This window comes from Mirounga leonina, unplaced genomic scaffold (genome assembly GCF_011800145.1).
Source record: "Mirounga leonina isolate KUSES-001 unplaced genomic scaffold, KU_Mleo_1.0 Mir_174, whole genome shotgun sequence".
NCBI classification, from domain to species: Eukaryota; Metazoa; Chordata; class Mammalia; order Carnivora; family Phocidae; genus Mirounga; species Mirounga leonina.
Genome location: NW_023270451.1, coordinates 79,111,468 through 79,127,303, shown reverse-complemented (window position 1 = coordinate 79,127,303; position 15,836 = coordinate 79,111,468). Strand labels below are relative to the sequence as shown.

The following is a 15,836-nucleotide window of genomic DNA, read 5'->3' as shown; positions in this document are numbered from 1 at the left end:
GTGGAGTGTGTGTGTATGTGTGAGAGAGACAGAGTGGGAGAGGAGAGAGGAAGGGAGGGAGGGAGAGAAGGATGAGGGTGCCTGGAGTGGAATGCAGGTGTGTATAGTGGTGGAATGTCAATGATGATTCTCTGACCAGATAGAGGAGAGGGAGGAGATGTAACAGGAAGGCTATGGTAGTCCAAATGAGCTGTGTCTCTATACGAAGTGGGAATGAAGAGTAGGGGGAGAGCTGGTTATTGTTTTGTTTACATGAATTTCCATACTGTTCATCGCATATAAGGAAAGTATGACTGGGATCAGAAGGATTCGCATCTGGGGCGCCTGGCTGGTTCAGCTGATAGAGCAGGCAACTCTTGATCTCAGGGTCCTGGGATCGAGCCCCACGTCGGGCTCCCTGCTCGGCTGACGCTTAACAACTGAGCCACTCAGGCACCTCTGGAGAATGAGATCTTTGTAGCATAAGGCTCTTGGTTGCCAGAAGGAGCCTACACTAGAGACTTGCTAGTTAAGAACCAGTTCCAAGTCAGGAAGGTTGGACTGCTGGCTGGCTGTGCCTTTAATATATTCTCTATCACAATAATTTTAAATAGATTTTCTAAAAATTCCATTTTTATACTGTTACTCTTTATTTGAGGCGGGGGCAGAGGGAGAGAGAATCTTTAAGCAGACTCCCCACTAAGCATGGAGCCCGATGCAGGTGCTTAATCCTAAGACTCTGAGATCATGACCTGACCTGAAATCAAGAGTTGGCTGCTTAACCCACTGAGCCACCCAGGTGCCCGTAAAAATTCCACTAAAATCTTGCAAAATATTTAAGGGTCATAAAGAAAAAAAAATCATCCACAATCTCCTTATCCTAACATGGCCATTTAAAATTTCTACACATTTCTTCTAGTCTGTTCACACACTGGTTGAAATCAGAGTACTCACCATTTTGTATTTTTTAAAAAATTTAAACATTGTATCATATATAATTGATCTTTTGATACAGTCTTTGTTGTGGTAATTTTTAACAGCCACATAATGTTTTATTGAATGGATGTACCATAATTTAACATACCTTTATGTTATGTTACTTGGTAGCATTGAGTTTATTTTATTCAATTTTTTTTTTTTTTTTTTTGTCATCAAATGTTTCAAGAGACAGAAAGTAGATTAGTGGTTGCCAGGGGCTGGAGAGAGGGAAGAAATGGGGAGTAACTGCTAATGGATTTCTTTTAGGGGTAATGAAAACGTTTAAAAATTAGTAGTGATGCGGGGCATCTGGGTAGTTCAATCAGTGAAGCATCCGATTCTTGTTTCAGCTCAGGTCATGATCTTGGGCTTATGGCATGGAGCCCCTTGTGGGGCTCTTTGTGTAGCCTGCTTGGGATTCTCTTTCTCCCTCTCTCTACCCACCCCCAAAATAAATAAATCTTTAAAAAAAAAATAGTAGTGATGCTTGCACAACTCTGAATATGCTATAAAAGACCCACTGAATTTTACACTTTATAAGGGTGAATTATGCTTCCATAAAGCCTTTTAAAAAATGATGCTACAATGAACCTCTTCTTATGTGTAGTTTTACCTTCTTTTTGGATTATTTCCTCCCATTAAATTTCAAGAAATGTCATTGAGACAAGCAATGTGAAAGAAAGATTTTGTTGCCTTGAATACATATGGCCAAACTTCTTCCCCAAGGTTTTACTTTCCTTTTTTCATCAACTTAGTATCCTTAGCAAAATATAGATGCTAAAGATACTATTGGTCATTCTGCTTCCAACTTGCCTGCCTCTACAAACCACCATGTTAGGGGTCGGATTACTGCCCTAGGCGGGCCCACTATGCCCACCTCCTTTTGGGAGGGGATAGTGAAGGGAGGGACATGGGAGGTTGTGGCGGGGGGGGGGGGGGGGCGGGAAAGCAGAGATAATCAACAGACTTTCTGTGAAGGGTAGTTGATGTCTGCCACCGTGCACTTCTCTACACCTCCATATTCTCGTGATTTTGTGTTTCTGAATCTGAGTCTGCTTTATACTTGTAGCCAACATGTATGGAGTGTTTTGTGTACTGCTCACTGTGCTAAATGCTTTATACAAATTAAGTAATTTAAAATATAATGTAATAAGAGGTAGTTGCTATTATTATGTTCATTTTATAGGTGAGATCAGAAACTTGAGGAAAATGTATAGCTAATCAAGGGTGGGGCCGAGATTTGAACCTGTAGTCCCAGTCAAGAAACCTGGCTCCTAACACTGTGTCATCTGACTCTAAACACTCTTTTTGGCTGATTTAATAATGATAATTTAATAAAACACCTATGACATTCTAAAATCATAACTCTGGGGTCTCTCCTGGAGGAGTGGTTAGATGTTATTTCCCCACTGTTTGGCGTCTTAAAAGGCTGACATCAGAGAGCAAAGGCAGCAAAAGAGATTATCAGAAGATTAAATAAAGTTATCAATATGTAAGGCAAGAATGGGAAATTAGGATTGCAGGCCCTGTATCAGGATGTTTATCTTTTATGAGCTAATTAAGACTGATTACAAAAGGTAAGACTTTTACTTGAATAGCTCTAGACTAAGCCCAATGTGCAGGTGACTTTTTAAAAAAAGAATGTAGGTAAGAATATGTGTGTATGTTTGTGTGTGTGTAGAAACAAATTGGCCCAATCTCCTTTGATCCTTGACAATCGTGTGGCTAAGTCTGATTATCATTTTCATGTTACAGAGGAGGAAACCAGCTCAGAGAAAGTACACGATTTGTTTAGTTAGAATCAAACTCAGAATCTTGCCCTTTTAACTCAGTTGAGTGTTTCTCTTTGTGTTTGTTGCCTTACCCACAGCTCTTTCAAATTTGTAGGGAAGGTGGATAAATGATTTAATATGAAGTATATCAGCATCATTGATATTTCTGGGATGGAAATGCTTCCCATAAATGATGAATTCTCAAGTACGTAAGAATAAATACACATTCTCACTCTCATCACCTAGTTGTAATACTGCACAAAGCTCACTGGGAATGCACCGAGTGAATATGAGGTTTAGGCTGTCCCTCCAGCTCAGCTATTCAGCACCAAGCCACAAAAAGTGATTTTCGAATTTGAGAAGTTGAGTGTGGTTGTTGCCCCGCGACAAAAAAAGCATTGTGTTTATGAGATGTCTGCAGATAGCGGCAGAGGAGTCCCACATGAGAATGTCCCTAAATAAGAGAAAACGGAGTGATTGCGGGTAAGCACATATTTTTAGAGATGTGAAGACCAGGTTTCAAATCTCCTTCCTACTACTTACTTGCTGTGTGACCTTCTGTAAGCTATTTCATCTTTCCGCATGCATGAAAGTAACTAGAGTGAAATATTAGTTAACTTTTTCTCTTTTAAAATAAAATTTGTCTGCAGTGAAATGCATGGATTTTCAGTGGACCACTCCATAAGTTTTGATAAAGACTTACACTTGTGTAACTCAAACTCCAATCAAGATACGAAGCGTTACTATCATCCAGAAAGTTCCCTCATGCCCCCTCCCTGTCAACCCCATAGGCAACTATTGTTTTGGTTTCTTTCCATCTATTATACTCTTGAAAATGGTTTCATTTTATGGAACAACAATTAATTTATTTAATGATAACCACTGATAATCGTTTGGTTATCCAACTAATAACCATTTCGTTTGTTTCCATGATTTTGCAATTCCTACATTTCTATACATGTGTTTTGTTTTTTTTTTAAAGATTTTATTTATTTATTTATTCATGAGAGACAGAGAGAGAGAGAGAGAGAGGCAGAGGGAGAAGCAGGCTTCCCGCGGAGCAGGGAGCCCGATGCGGGACTCGATCCCAGGACCCTGGGATCATGACCTGAGCCAAAGGCAGACGCTTAACCATCTGAGCCACCCAGGCGCCCTCTATACATGTTTTTATTCATATGCATAAATCAGAAAAATTCCTGAAAGTGAAGTTTTTGTAGAGATTGCCATTTGCTCTCAAAGGAGTTATAAAAATTCACTCTCCTGCTCACATTGCAGGAATATCTGTTTGCCCACACCCTGATCAGCAGTGAATTATTACTTGGATTCAATAAATTTTTACTGTTCACTTGCTACACAGCTCCAAGGTGTATCAGTAGATCTAATAGGAATCTCACTCTTAAGGAGCTGACTGTTAGTAAGAGGAAAGATGTGTACATAACTACTTGTAAGACAGGGTACAAAGTGACAAGGAACAAAGTGCTGCTGGGCTCCCCAGCGCTGACAAGGGTGGGGACTGGAATGCATCATGGATATGGATGGGGTTTGTTTACACTCCTTCTACATCCGTCTCACCATTATGCAAGGGGTAGATAATAAATACTTATATCATTGATTGGTAATTAGTGAGGATTTGCTGATTTAATGATTCATGATCTCTTGATCCCTTGATCCTCCCTCAATTGCCTCCCCACCTTTTCTAATCTTTTTTGGTCTGGCATCAGCTAGAGCCAGTCATACCCCTGAACATGTGCTTGGCAGAAGAGGGAGTTGGTCTGATCCAAGCCAAGGGTTTCTGTTTTCCCCAGTCCCCTGTGAAGACATTGAAGGAACTCTCCGGGATTAAGGTCATGGAATGAGTGAGGAACAGTGGTCCAGGTGGCATCCTAGCCACCAATCCCCTTTCCCTGGGGTCCAAGTGGCTACTTCTTTCTGCTTTCACTTTTGCTTATACCTGGGAATCGTAGTCAAATAAAGGGACCGTGATTCCTCTGAGGAGAGTGATGAATAGTGAGCCCCAGGTTCGTCTTCCAGCTGGACTCCTACTTTCTCTGTACACCTCCCCAGCAGCATCCCTTCCTGCAATCCCCACTTAGCTTTTCTACTTTGAGACTTCCTGCATCTCCCCTTTACCTAGTTATCTCCTTCTCCTTTGCCATCCCCATCTCTTTTTCCCTTCTCTCTCTCACGTTCTGCTCTTGGTCCATTTATTTGATAAGCATTTACTCAGCATGTATTATGTGCTTACAGGAGTAGCTATGGTACATAATTTGCGAGGTCTGGTGCAAAATGAAAATGCAGGGCCCCTCAACTGAAATTAAGAATTTCAAGACCAGGCAGAGCATCAAACCAGTCATGAGGGCCTGTGTGAGTGCACAGGCTGCAAGTCCATGAGGCTGAGGCTGACCTTGTGTGCACAGTATTGTGGGGACATGGTGAGAATGTGTAACATCACAGAATTGAAATCTTGGTACATTTCCTTTTCCTTTTTTTTTTTTTTTTTTTTAAAGATTTTATTTATTCATTTGACAGAGAGAGACACAGCGAGAGAGGGAACACCAGCAGGGTGAGGGGGAGAGGGAGAAGCAGGCTCCCTGCTCTGCGGGACTTGATCCCAGGACCCTGGGATCATGACCTGAGCCGAAGGCAGTCGCTTAACCGACTGAGCCACCCAGGCGCCCCCCCCCCCTTTTTAAAGTAAACTCTATGCCCAGCACGGGGCTCACACTCAGGACCCTGAGATCAAGAGTTGTATGCTGTACTGACTGAGCCAGCCAGGTGCACCCTCAGTACATTTTCAAGACAATTTTATTATGGAGATATCCCAACACACATAAAAGAAAGAGGAAAGGATAGTATAATGAACTCTCTGTGTACCCATCACTCAGCTTCAACAATTACGTTTCATCTACTCTTTCCATCTCCCCTACTTTTTAAAGGCAGCATGTCACTTCTATCCTAAGTGTTTCAGAATGCAGTTCTGACTGACGAGAACTTATCTGTGCCCAGCCACCCTGCCATTATCATGCTTAATGAAATTAATATTAAATCCTTAGTATCACCTAATATCCAGTCCATGTTATTTTCCCCCCGTTGTCTCAAAATGTGTTCTTACAGTTTGTACATTCTTTTAAAATATGCTGTTAAAGGGGTGCCTGGCTGACTCAGTCAGGAGAGCATATGTTTCTTGATCTCAGGGTCATTGGATTTGGGCCCCACACTGGGCATGGAGCCTTTAAAAAAATTAAAAAGGGGTGCCTAGGTGGCTCAGTTGGTTAAGCATCTGACTCTTGATCATGGCTCAAGTCTTGATTTCAGGGTCGTGAATTTGAGCTCCGCGTTGGGCTCCACACTGGGTGTGGAGCCTACTTATAAACAAACTATTAAGGACAATATGGACATTTCAAAAACAATCCAGTTAGGAAATGGACAAAAGGTGTGAACAGATATTTCACTGAAGAGGATGTACAGATGGCAAAGAAGCACACAAAAAGATGTTCATTAGTCCTTAGGAAAATGCAAATTAAAATCACAATGAGAGAGCACTTACACACCTATCAGAATGGCTAAAATTAAAAAAGAGTAATAACACCAAATGCTGGTGAGGATGCAGAGAAACTGGATCACTCATGCATTTCTGGTGGGAAGGTTAAGATGGTTTGGCCACTTAGGAAAAATGTAGCAGTTCCTTGTACAACTAAACATGCACTTACTATATGACCCAGCAATTGTATTCCTGGACATTTACCCCCCAAAATGAAAATCTGTGTGCACACAAAAACCTGTACAAGAATATTCATAGCAGGTTTATTTGTAATAGCCCCAAACTGGAAACAACCTAAATGTCCTTCAACAGGTTAAACTCTGGCACATCCATACCATGGACTACTACTCAGCAATAAAAAGGACAAACCACTGAGACACACAGTACCTTGCAAGGATCTCAAGGGAATTTGCTGAGTCAAATAAGCCAATCTGATGCCATTAATATAGCACTCTTGAAATGAGAAAACTATATGAAGAACTGATTAGTCATTGCCAGGGTTTAGGGAAGTGGGGAGAACAGAAGGTGGCCAAGCTGTGAAATAGGAACATAAGGATCTCTTATGCTAGGAATATTTTGTATCTTGACTGTGATGGTGGTCACACACATAGTAAAATTATACAGAACTAAAACTGGACACACAAATGAGTGCATGAAGAAGTGGTGTAATTTGAATAGGGCTTGATGGAGTGCATCAATGTCAATTTCCTGGTTGTGTCATTGGGCTGTAGCTGAACAGGATGTTACCATTGGGGAAACTGGATGAAGGGTAGACTGAATCCCTCTGAATCATGTCTGACATTCGTGTGTTAAAACATATGGACATTTCTGGTTGCACACAAAAAAAAACCCAGAGAGTAGGAATGGGAATGACAAAGGGGAGACTCTTCACTTTTCACTTGATAACTTGCTGTTCTTTTCCCTTTTGTTTTACCACGTGCGTGTGATACTTTTTGTTGTTAATTAACGCTTGTGTTTTGGGTCTGTAAAAAAATATAATTCTAGAAATTTTACCTAAGAAGTTTGTTTTAGAAGCATCTTATCTGGTAAGCTTAGAATTTGAATTGCAATGCAAGAAAGTGGGTCAGTGTTGAATTCTGAGTATTGACATAACTGCAAATTTTATATTGCACTCCAACTGTTGAGTGGAAGGGGAAGGGAGGAAGAAACTAATAAGTATGAAACTCTTTGGGTTAGAAAAAAAGAGTGTTCATTTTAAAAATACAGCTGCATTTGGGGGCTTCCCCCTTTCTCATTGTTAATTGAGACATTAATTTCATGTGTCAACTTGACTGAGCTAAAGGACACCCAGAGAGCTGACAAAACACTTCTGGGTGTGTCTATGAGGGTGTTCCCAGAAGAGATTATAATTTGAATTCGGAGACTGAGTAGGAGGTGGCCCTCACTAGTGTGTGTGTGCGGGAGGTAGCAACCAATCTATTGAGGGCCTGAATGGAACAAAAAAGCAAAGGAAGGGCAAACTTGCTTTCTCTGCTTGAACTGAGACATCCATGTTCTATTGCCCTCAGACACAGGTGCTCCTGGTTCTCAGGCCTTTGGATTTTGGATTGGAACTACACCACCAGCGCACTTTCCCGGGCCTGCAGATTGTGGGACTTCTCAGCCTCCATAACCATGTGAGCCAATCCCTGATAATGGATCTCTTTTCATATATACCTATACATATCCTATTATTTGTTTCTTTGGAGAATCCTGACTATTGGATTCTACTTGGCAGAAGTTCAGACACTATAATCTAGATCATGTTTGTAAGGTTTAGTCTAGAAATTGTCTCATTCCTCCAGAGATTAAATTTGCTAGCAGATTAGGAAAACAGGATGCTAGATTCTTTGAAGGAAGACTGGGTAGAGCTGGGAAATATGCATCTACAATAAAAGATTATACCACATTAGCCTGAGGTAAGATTTAGCATTAAGTTAAGTAACTGATTAACGTTTTAAAACAATGGGAAGGATGCATAGTTGTGCCCAAATGTGAATCTACAAATTCTTTTTTTTTAATTTAAATATTATCTATTTTCTGTTTGTCAGAATGATCATTTCAAAAAGTATACAAGTGAAATGGAAACATTTAGGCATATTTTATTCCAGGATTAATATATCAATGTCCTCTGTAATGTGTTTTTATACATCAAGACATAATTGAGATCATACTATATAGTTTCATCTTTTTTCCAACTAATATTATATTCTACAAATTCCCAATGTTGAAATTCTTTACAAACAGAATTCTGGGTGGTGCAGTCGGTTGAGTGTCTGACCCTTGGTTTTCGGTTTGGGTCATGATCTCAGGGTCATGAGATCGAGCCCCATGGTGGGCTCCCCACTCTGTGAGGAGTCTGCTTGGGATTCTTTCTTTGCCTCTCCCTCTGCCCTTCCCACTTGTGCTCGTGCACGCTCTCTCTCACAAATAAATAAATCTTTAAAAAAACATATATAATTTTTGATGGCTATGAAACATTACATTCTGGATGTACCCTAACTTATTCAAACATCCTCCTATTGTTAGATATTTATAAGTTACTTGATATCACAAATCATACTGGGACAAGCATGTTTATTCATAAAGTTTTATCTCCACCACCATGCTCTCAGCATATATGAGAACTTCTATATGCTTGAATATATAACTTGAATATATGAGAAGTAACATTTTAATTTGCTCTTATGTTTCTTACTATTGGACATTTTCCCATATTTTAAATTTATATTAGCTGTACATGTCATGAAATCTTTGAAAGAGGGAGTGCGAGTGTGTATTTGGAGATGCACTTATGGTGTTAGTTAGCAGATAAGCCTAGTAAGGATGACTGGAAATCCTGGAGTATGCTGGAATAACGGAAGAAGGGAGAAGAGGAAAACAGCCAGTGATGGGGGATAAGACGGGAAAATGAGCTCTGAGACCAGAAAGAGCCAGAGGGCGGGGGCAAGGAATCCCCTCTTAATGCCTCTGGGGCCATTGAGCCATCGAAGGACACATACCTGCTTCCCAAAAGATGTCCAGTGTGGCTTCAGCTTCTGAATAAAGAGTATTCTCAAAGAAGTCCAAAGACTACTGAAACACAAGGTCTTCGGATTGTTGTACAGGTGGCACATACAGAGCAGGGCCTTTGGATAAATAGCTGAGGGAGTGGTAAAGCTGTAGGTCTGTGTGGGAAGGAACAGGGCCCATACTAGGCCAGGGAGAGAGGCCCCAGGATTTTCTCAGGATCTGCTTTGTCGGTGAGCAACTTCCAGGCCATGGCAACTCCAGCCTGTCGCCCTGTGCTGCCACCTTGCCCTGGTTCTGCTAGTCAGTGTAGCTGGAGCTGATTCAAATATCTGGGCAGAAGCTCAGCCAAGTTCTGGCTCTCTCTGATCCCAGCCCCATTTCAGGCACCCTGGCTGGTCAGAAGATAGTAACTGCCAAACTGGTTAGTTGCAAAATCCATCTGGCTTAGTTTTCCATCCCTGAAGAGGACTGTTTCCTCTCCTTCCACATAAGTTGCCCTGAGGTGGGCAGAGGGGCTCGCAGTATGGAAAGAGCTGTTCGCAAACACCTAGAGTGGACAGGGGGTGACTGCAGGAAGAACACACAACACCAGGGAGGACAAAGACCCAGAAATATTATGCCTGATGGCATTAAGTTTATTCTGAGGGAAAGGAGAGTTTGGGGTATCACGCCACCCCCTCCATAGCATCCCCCAGGGCCACAGAGGAACCTCTATCAGACAGAGAAGTCAGAGTCCTAGGGTCACACAGTGGAAGAAGGGGAAGCAGAAGGTCTGCTTTTTCATCCCAATAGTTTTGCTTCCCCTTGGGAAGCCTTAAAGTCTGGCATTTATGGCTGGAGGCACAGGGCCCATCCACTTCTCTCCTAGATGGAGAAAATCAAAGTCAGAGGCTGGCCCCACAAACCCCCAGGGGTTTTCTAGGAAGAGCTCTGCTTGGCTTCCTTTTCTTCTATGGGGGTGAAGGTGGCCTCTCCCCATTCAGCCCTGAGAACTTCTGTGTATGAGGCTTCATTGTTGGAAATGCATAGAATATATATATATATTTTTTTGCTCTGGATCTGTCCTTCTGGTCAACTGATAAATGGGGGTGGGGCTGGGGTCAAGGGCAGCTCACCATGAACCTGAACTTACCCAGCAGGTGTGCCAGCAACTCCATCCGATCAGAGCCAAAGAGCATGTGGGTTTGGCCATCCAGATGGGCCACGGTGATCGGCAGCCCAAAAGCCTGGAGAAAGCAGTTACAGCGCAGGGAGTAAGGTGATGGAGCAGGTGTTCATTATGGCTGGGATGGAAGGCTAAGAGTCAATACTTGTCTGAGGTCATACAAGCAAAGCAGCTAAGAGGTTCCACAGCTCTAAGGAGTTTTCTGTTTCTGATTCTCAGATGCTCTGACTTTCCTCTCACCATCTACCTCCCTCCCTTCCTTTCCTTGGACTCTGGGGCAGGAAGGGAGAGGATGAAGGTTGTCTGGGACAGCTGGGAGGACTCATGTTGGGAGCAACTTTTAGAACAGGAGCATGGGGACCCAGCAGATGCTCAGCCTCATTCTTCAGCACTGGGGTTGGGGACCCACATCAAGAGTTGCTCACCCCATATTTGCAGGCTGCCTCGGTGGTCTCTTTGAGCTTGTTCTTCACGTTTGGTGTTGAGATCTTTTCCAGGAGTCCCCGGGCTTGTTCTGTAGACATGCCAGCTTTCTCTGCAGCCTGAGGGGATGTGGTAGGGAACACAACTGTGTCTGCATTAGTGGGGTAGGGATCTCAGGAGAAACTCTGGTATTTATTTTCTGCTCCCATTTTCCTGGTAAGGCCTTTACCCACCCACAAATAGAGGTCTATCTTTGCTATGAGGGGCTGTTTTTCTTTTTTCCCCCTTTAAAATCTTGTGATTGGTGGAAAGAACAAGGTGCAGAAATTGAAAGCCAGAGGGCATCTTAGAAACCAGCTCCCCAACCTCTTTATTAACCAGTGAGGGGACTACTGTCCAGAAGCAGTACATGACCTGGTTGGCATTAAAGAACTTGTTAGTGGCAGAGCCAACGCTAGAATCCAAGTCCCCTGACATTAAGTCTGGGCTCTTGCCTTTCTACTTCTCAGAATTCCTGAATATCTTGTGCTCTTTTGAAGCAAGGGCTGGGCTATAATTCTCATGGCATTTCCTGAGGACTTTAGAGCAGGGCACAGGGATATAGCCACCTGCAGGGCTTAACAAGAATAAACGTTTCAATTTGGGGTTTGTTGATATCATTTAGGATTAGTGGTTCTCAATTTGGCTGCATACTAGAATCTCCCGAGGGAGCTTTTAAAAAATCCCACTCATAGGTCATCCGCTAGAACAATTACATCAGAATTTTTGGTAGGCAGTGCCCAGGTGGTCCAGGTGACTAAAATATACAGCCAAGGTTGAGAACCACTGCAACCCGACCTCCTCAACCTGGAGGGGGAAACAGGAAGTTACGAGGTGCATTCTGATGTGACAGGGTCTTTGACTTGGCTGCATGAGAGAATTGTGTACAGACCAAATGTTCAACAACAGGGGAACAGTTAAGTAAACAAAAGTAGGCCCACTGAATGGAATGCTGTGTAGAAACTAAGAATGATACTTTCAAAGAGTTTATAATGGTATGGAAAATGATTGTTAGTAAGTGGAAAGACAAGCCTGTGCATATACTTTGCAGGAATTCTTTGTGATTTGCCGTTTTATGTATTAAATTTGAATATACCTCAACTATCTTTTGTAAACTGAAGGGAAAATATCATTTTGAATTTCCTGATTTAATCCCAAAGAAAAACTTACTTTTTATACCCCCGTGTATGGCTGCCACACATTTCAATGTTTTGAGCTATTTCCATGTGTTTCCACTCAGGCTTCTGTGGGATTTTTCTTTTTAAAGCCTGTCTGTAAAGTCTCCTGCTTTCTTCTCTGGATATATCGGTGAGGTCTGGTATTGGAGTGTTTGGGGCCAATACTTCATCCCTCCCCATCTGGGAGTGCCAACATGTAACATCTCTCTCCCACTGACTTCTTTCATGAAATAAAACCTACCCATGTAGAATTTTGCACTTCCCCTTTCAACCATGAGATATTCTTTTGGGAGTCCTCTGAGTTCCAACCTTTCATTAATTCAGCTCCTCAAACACAGATATCCTTTCTCCCCAAATAACTATGACCTTTTCCACCCAAAATGAAAACTGTGTCCTCTTTGCCCCTAAATGCCAGCTGTTGTCAGCTTCGCTATGAGAGGGGTGGGGACAGAGCCAGGATACTCACGGCCAGGATGCTCTGGGGCTCCGAGATGTCTTCATCCTGAGAAGAAGAGAACATTCCGCAGGAAGGGGGCGGTGAGGGGTGAGATGGGGGGACAGTAGGCCCGTGAACAACAGGGGAAGGCAGGACCAGGCCTCTGGAAACCAGGTTCTAGGGGAGGGTCAGCATATTGTCCAGGGTCTCCCAAGTAGGTTCCCAGAGCTCTGCCCTCACCCGTGACCAGACACGCATCCATAGTTCCCTGGACACTTTCTCCAGCATCTCTGGGTGCTCCATGCTCACAGCGGTGAGGAATCTCATGGCTGATAAACTTCCTGTGGGGCAGAGATACTCAGAGACAGGGCTCTTCTAGCTTGTTTCCCACGGAGGACTGGCTCTTTCCTGCTTCTGACATCCACAGAGCTTGACTGCCCTTAGCCTTCCACCCAGATTTCTCATAGCCTGTTTGTACTGCTCTTCTTCCCCTTAGGTCCCCGCAAGCTTCTGCTCACTTAACGCTCACCTGTGTTTCCCCAAGCTTTGTTTCATTTCATGTAGTTGCCAGCCCCTACTTCCTGGCACTACAATTTGCAACTCTGCTGCCTTCCACTGGATACACCATCTGTATCTCACTCTTTACCTTTTTCAAGGATCACAGAGAAGAAATCCTTGGGGAACTGCACAGGAATCTGGACATGCTGTCCCAGGAGCCTAACATCATTTCTCAGATATTGGGCTTTGCGGGGAAGCAGAGCTGGTGGCTGGTTTCCTGCAAGTGGAAATTTGGGCACACTGGTGAGAGACTGCCTAAGGGTCTGAGGCTTGCGGGGGGAACCCCATCCGGGTTTTCAGCAGAGTCCAATCACTAGCTGCTGGTGCCAAAGTAAAGACCCATTTGAGGGCAGCCCCCCGTGGACCTTTGAAAGCCACCCTCCCTCAAATCCCTGTCCCAAACGCTGCTGCGTTCCCACCACTGTCTTTCATGATCCCCGCAATGAGGCTGGGGCGCAACTGCAGGTTGATGTTCCAGATGTTCTTATACCGGCACAGGACCTGCAGGAGCAGAGGCGGAGATGGGGAGCCTGAGTGTAAGATGGACAGAGTGAAAATGGCTGAGGGAGAGGGAGGGGTGTTCTTTGGCAACTGACTAGCCAGAGGCTCTAAGTGCAGAAGAGTAGGGGTTATGCGGACACCCTAAACTTTGGTTTTAAATGGCAAAACTCTCCACTCCCAGAAATCGATCCCATGAACCTCGCTCCATCCCAAGAAATCGATCCCAGGATCTTTGCTCAGTGGACAACCTCCATCCTGTTCTGCACTCCACCCCCCAAAAACTAACATCGGAGGGCTAAGAGGTGGCTGTGCCGTGGATTTCTCCTTGATCCTTAGGAGTTACCCCTCTTATTCCAAACCGTTGTGGGAAAGCACTGCCTTAGGATATAAAGGCTCGACCTGGCCAGCGACCGTATCCCGTTTAGAGACACAAAGTGACTTTCACCCCTGGCTTCCTAAACCCCATCGGGCGGCGCCAGGAATTTCACGAGACCACGGTCCCCGCGTCCCGCCCCCCCCTTCCCTCTGCCCTTGCCCTCCAAGCCCCGGCCAAGGGAGCTCCCGGAGTCACCTCGAAGCCCAACCAGGAGTAGGGCGACAGCACATCGTAGAAGAGCTCCAGGGTGCGCGGCAGGGGTCCCATGCTGCAGCAGCGCGCGTTGCCCCGCCCCGGGACTCGGCGATCCCGCCCCGATTCCCGGCCTGCCCCGGAGGGCCGCCCCCCGCCTCCGCCGCGCAGCCGCGCGAGGAAAACCGCCCGGGGCCAAGTCTGGCCACAGGGCGGTTGGGGCGGGGCCCCCTGGGGAGGGCGTGGCTGCCCTCCCCGCTCCTCCCCACAGCTCCCGCCGCCCGCGCGTCCCCCGGTCTCCGCCCTGCCCTGCGCGGGGGTTTGAGGTGCTTGCTGTGCGTCTCTCTCAGCTGTGCCCCTTTGGCGGGCCACCGCCCTCTCCGAACCTCAGTTTCTTCGTCCTCCCTCTTAAAAATGGACATACGTGATGATAACCCCTACCTCGGACAGCCTTGTGAGAATGGAATGTGAGAATGTGTAACTGAAACATGTTAGAACTTTCTGAGATGGGGGCAGAGTTAGAAGTGCCCAAGTTATACATTTTTTGTACTTCTCAGAGCTTAGCTGGAACGTATTTGACAATCAGCACATATTCTGAGAGTGAGCGCAGGAGGGAAGGAGGCCTCCTTGCCACGATAATCGGAGGGATAATGGGGAATGGTGTGTCCTGTTTCTATTTGTGAATATGTCATACTGTCTTACATTGGGATTACATTTACTGCAAGGAAATAATTTTTTAAAGTTCTATTTAATTTTATTAAAATTATTCTTAATGTTACTAATTTTGTGAATTGGAAAACATAACAATAAAGATTCCACTTCTCATTTGTATTCATTAGAAAAACAACCTTAAGCCATCAGAACGCAAAGACTATAAACATTTACATAGAGTAGAACATATAAAATGAAACAAGGATGCTATTTTAACCCACTTGCGAATAGAACTAATTGCTTTGGAATAACTGAAACTGAAAAATTACACGTTTCTCCAGTGATGTTAATTTAAAATTATCCAAGAGCAAATTTAGCCCCATAATAATATTCTATTTTAAAAGTAAATCATCACTTATTTTTAAAAACTTTAATGTTTAGGAATGATTTTAGATTTACAGAGAGTTGTAAAGATAGTAGAGAGTTTCTACATACCCCTCATCCAGCTTTCCTTAATGTGGACACCTTCTATAACCATGGTATAATGATCAAAACTAAGAAATTAACATTGGTACATTACTATTAACTAGAAGATGGGCTTCATTCAGATTTCACCACTTTTTCCGCGATTGTCCTTTTTCTGTTCCAGGATTCATTCCAGGCTACCACCTAGCATTTAGTTGTCCTCTTTCGTCTCCTCCTATCTATGAAAGTTTCTTGACTTTTTCTTGTGTTTCTTGACCTTGACACTTTTGAAAAGTATTGGTCATGTATTTTGTAGAATACCCCTCAGTTTGGGTTTGATGTTTTTTCATGTCTAGGCTGGGATTCGGATTTTATGGAAGTATACCACAGAGGTGAAGTGCCCTTCTCCTTGAATTGTGTCAGGGGGTTCCTGATACCAACATGACTAATTACCCATGATGTTAACCTTGACCACTTGGGTAAGGTGGAGAAAACTGTCAGCTTTCCCTACTGTAAGAATCACTGTTTCCCCCTTTCCATACTCTATTCTTTGGAAGGGAGTCATTAAGT

At 43.8% G+C, this 15,836-nt stretch overlaps 1 protein-coding gene across 1 annotated transcript; it reads right to left on the bottom strand.

Moving 5' to 3' along the window:
* Positions 1–9,886: 9,886 nt before the first annotated feature.
* On the bottom strand, positions 9,887–14,301 carry GSTK1 (glutathione S-transferase kappa 1). Its single transcript, XM_035021296.1, has 8 exons — positions 14,154–14,301; positions 13,501–13,582; positions 13,170–13,298; positions 12,764–12,864; positions 12,554–12,589; positions 10,873–10,989; positions 10,415–10,508; positions 9,887–10,146 (listed from the first exon to the last, which is right to left on the bottom strand). The coding sequence occupies exons 1-8, from the start codon at positions 14,223–14,225 to the stop codon at positions 10,097–10,099; spliced, it is 681 nt and encodes a 226-aa protein (XP_034877187.1). The 5' UTR covers positions 14,226–14,301; the 3' UTR covers positions 9,887–10,096.
* Positions 14,302–15,836: the final 1,535 nt, after the last annotated feature.

Excerpts from the sequence above, each read along its gene's own strand:
- GSTK1 (XM_035021296.1), bottom strand. The coding sequence starts at position 14,225 with ATGGGACCCCTGCCGCGCACCCTGGAGCTCTTCTACGATGTGCTGTCG. Across the intron at positions 13,583-14,153 it reads ACTCCTGGTTGGGCTTCGAG|GTCCTGTGCCGGTATAAGAA; the intron begins GTGACTCCGGGA and ends CTGCTCCTGCAG. Across the intron at positions 10,147-10,414 it reads GTTGCTGGCACACCTGCTGG|GAGAGAAGTGGATGGGCCCT; the intron begins GTAAGTTCAGGT and ends TTCTCCATCTAG.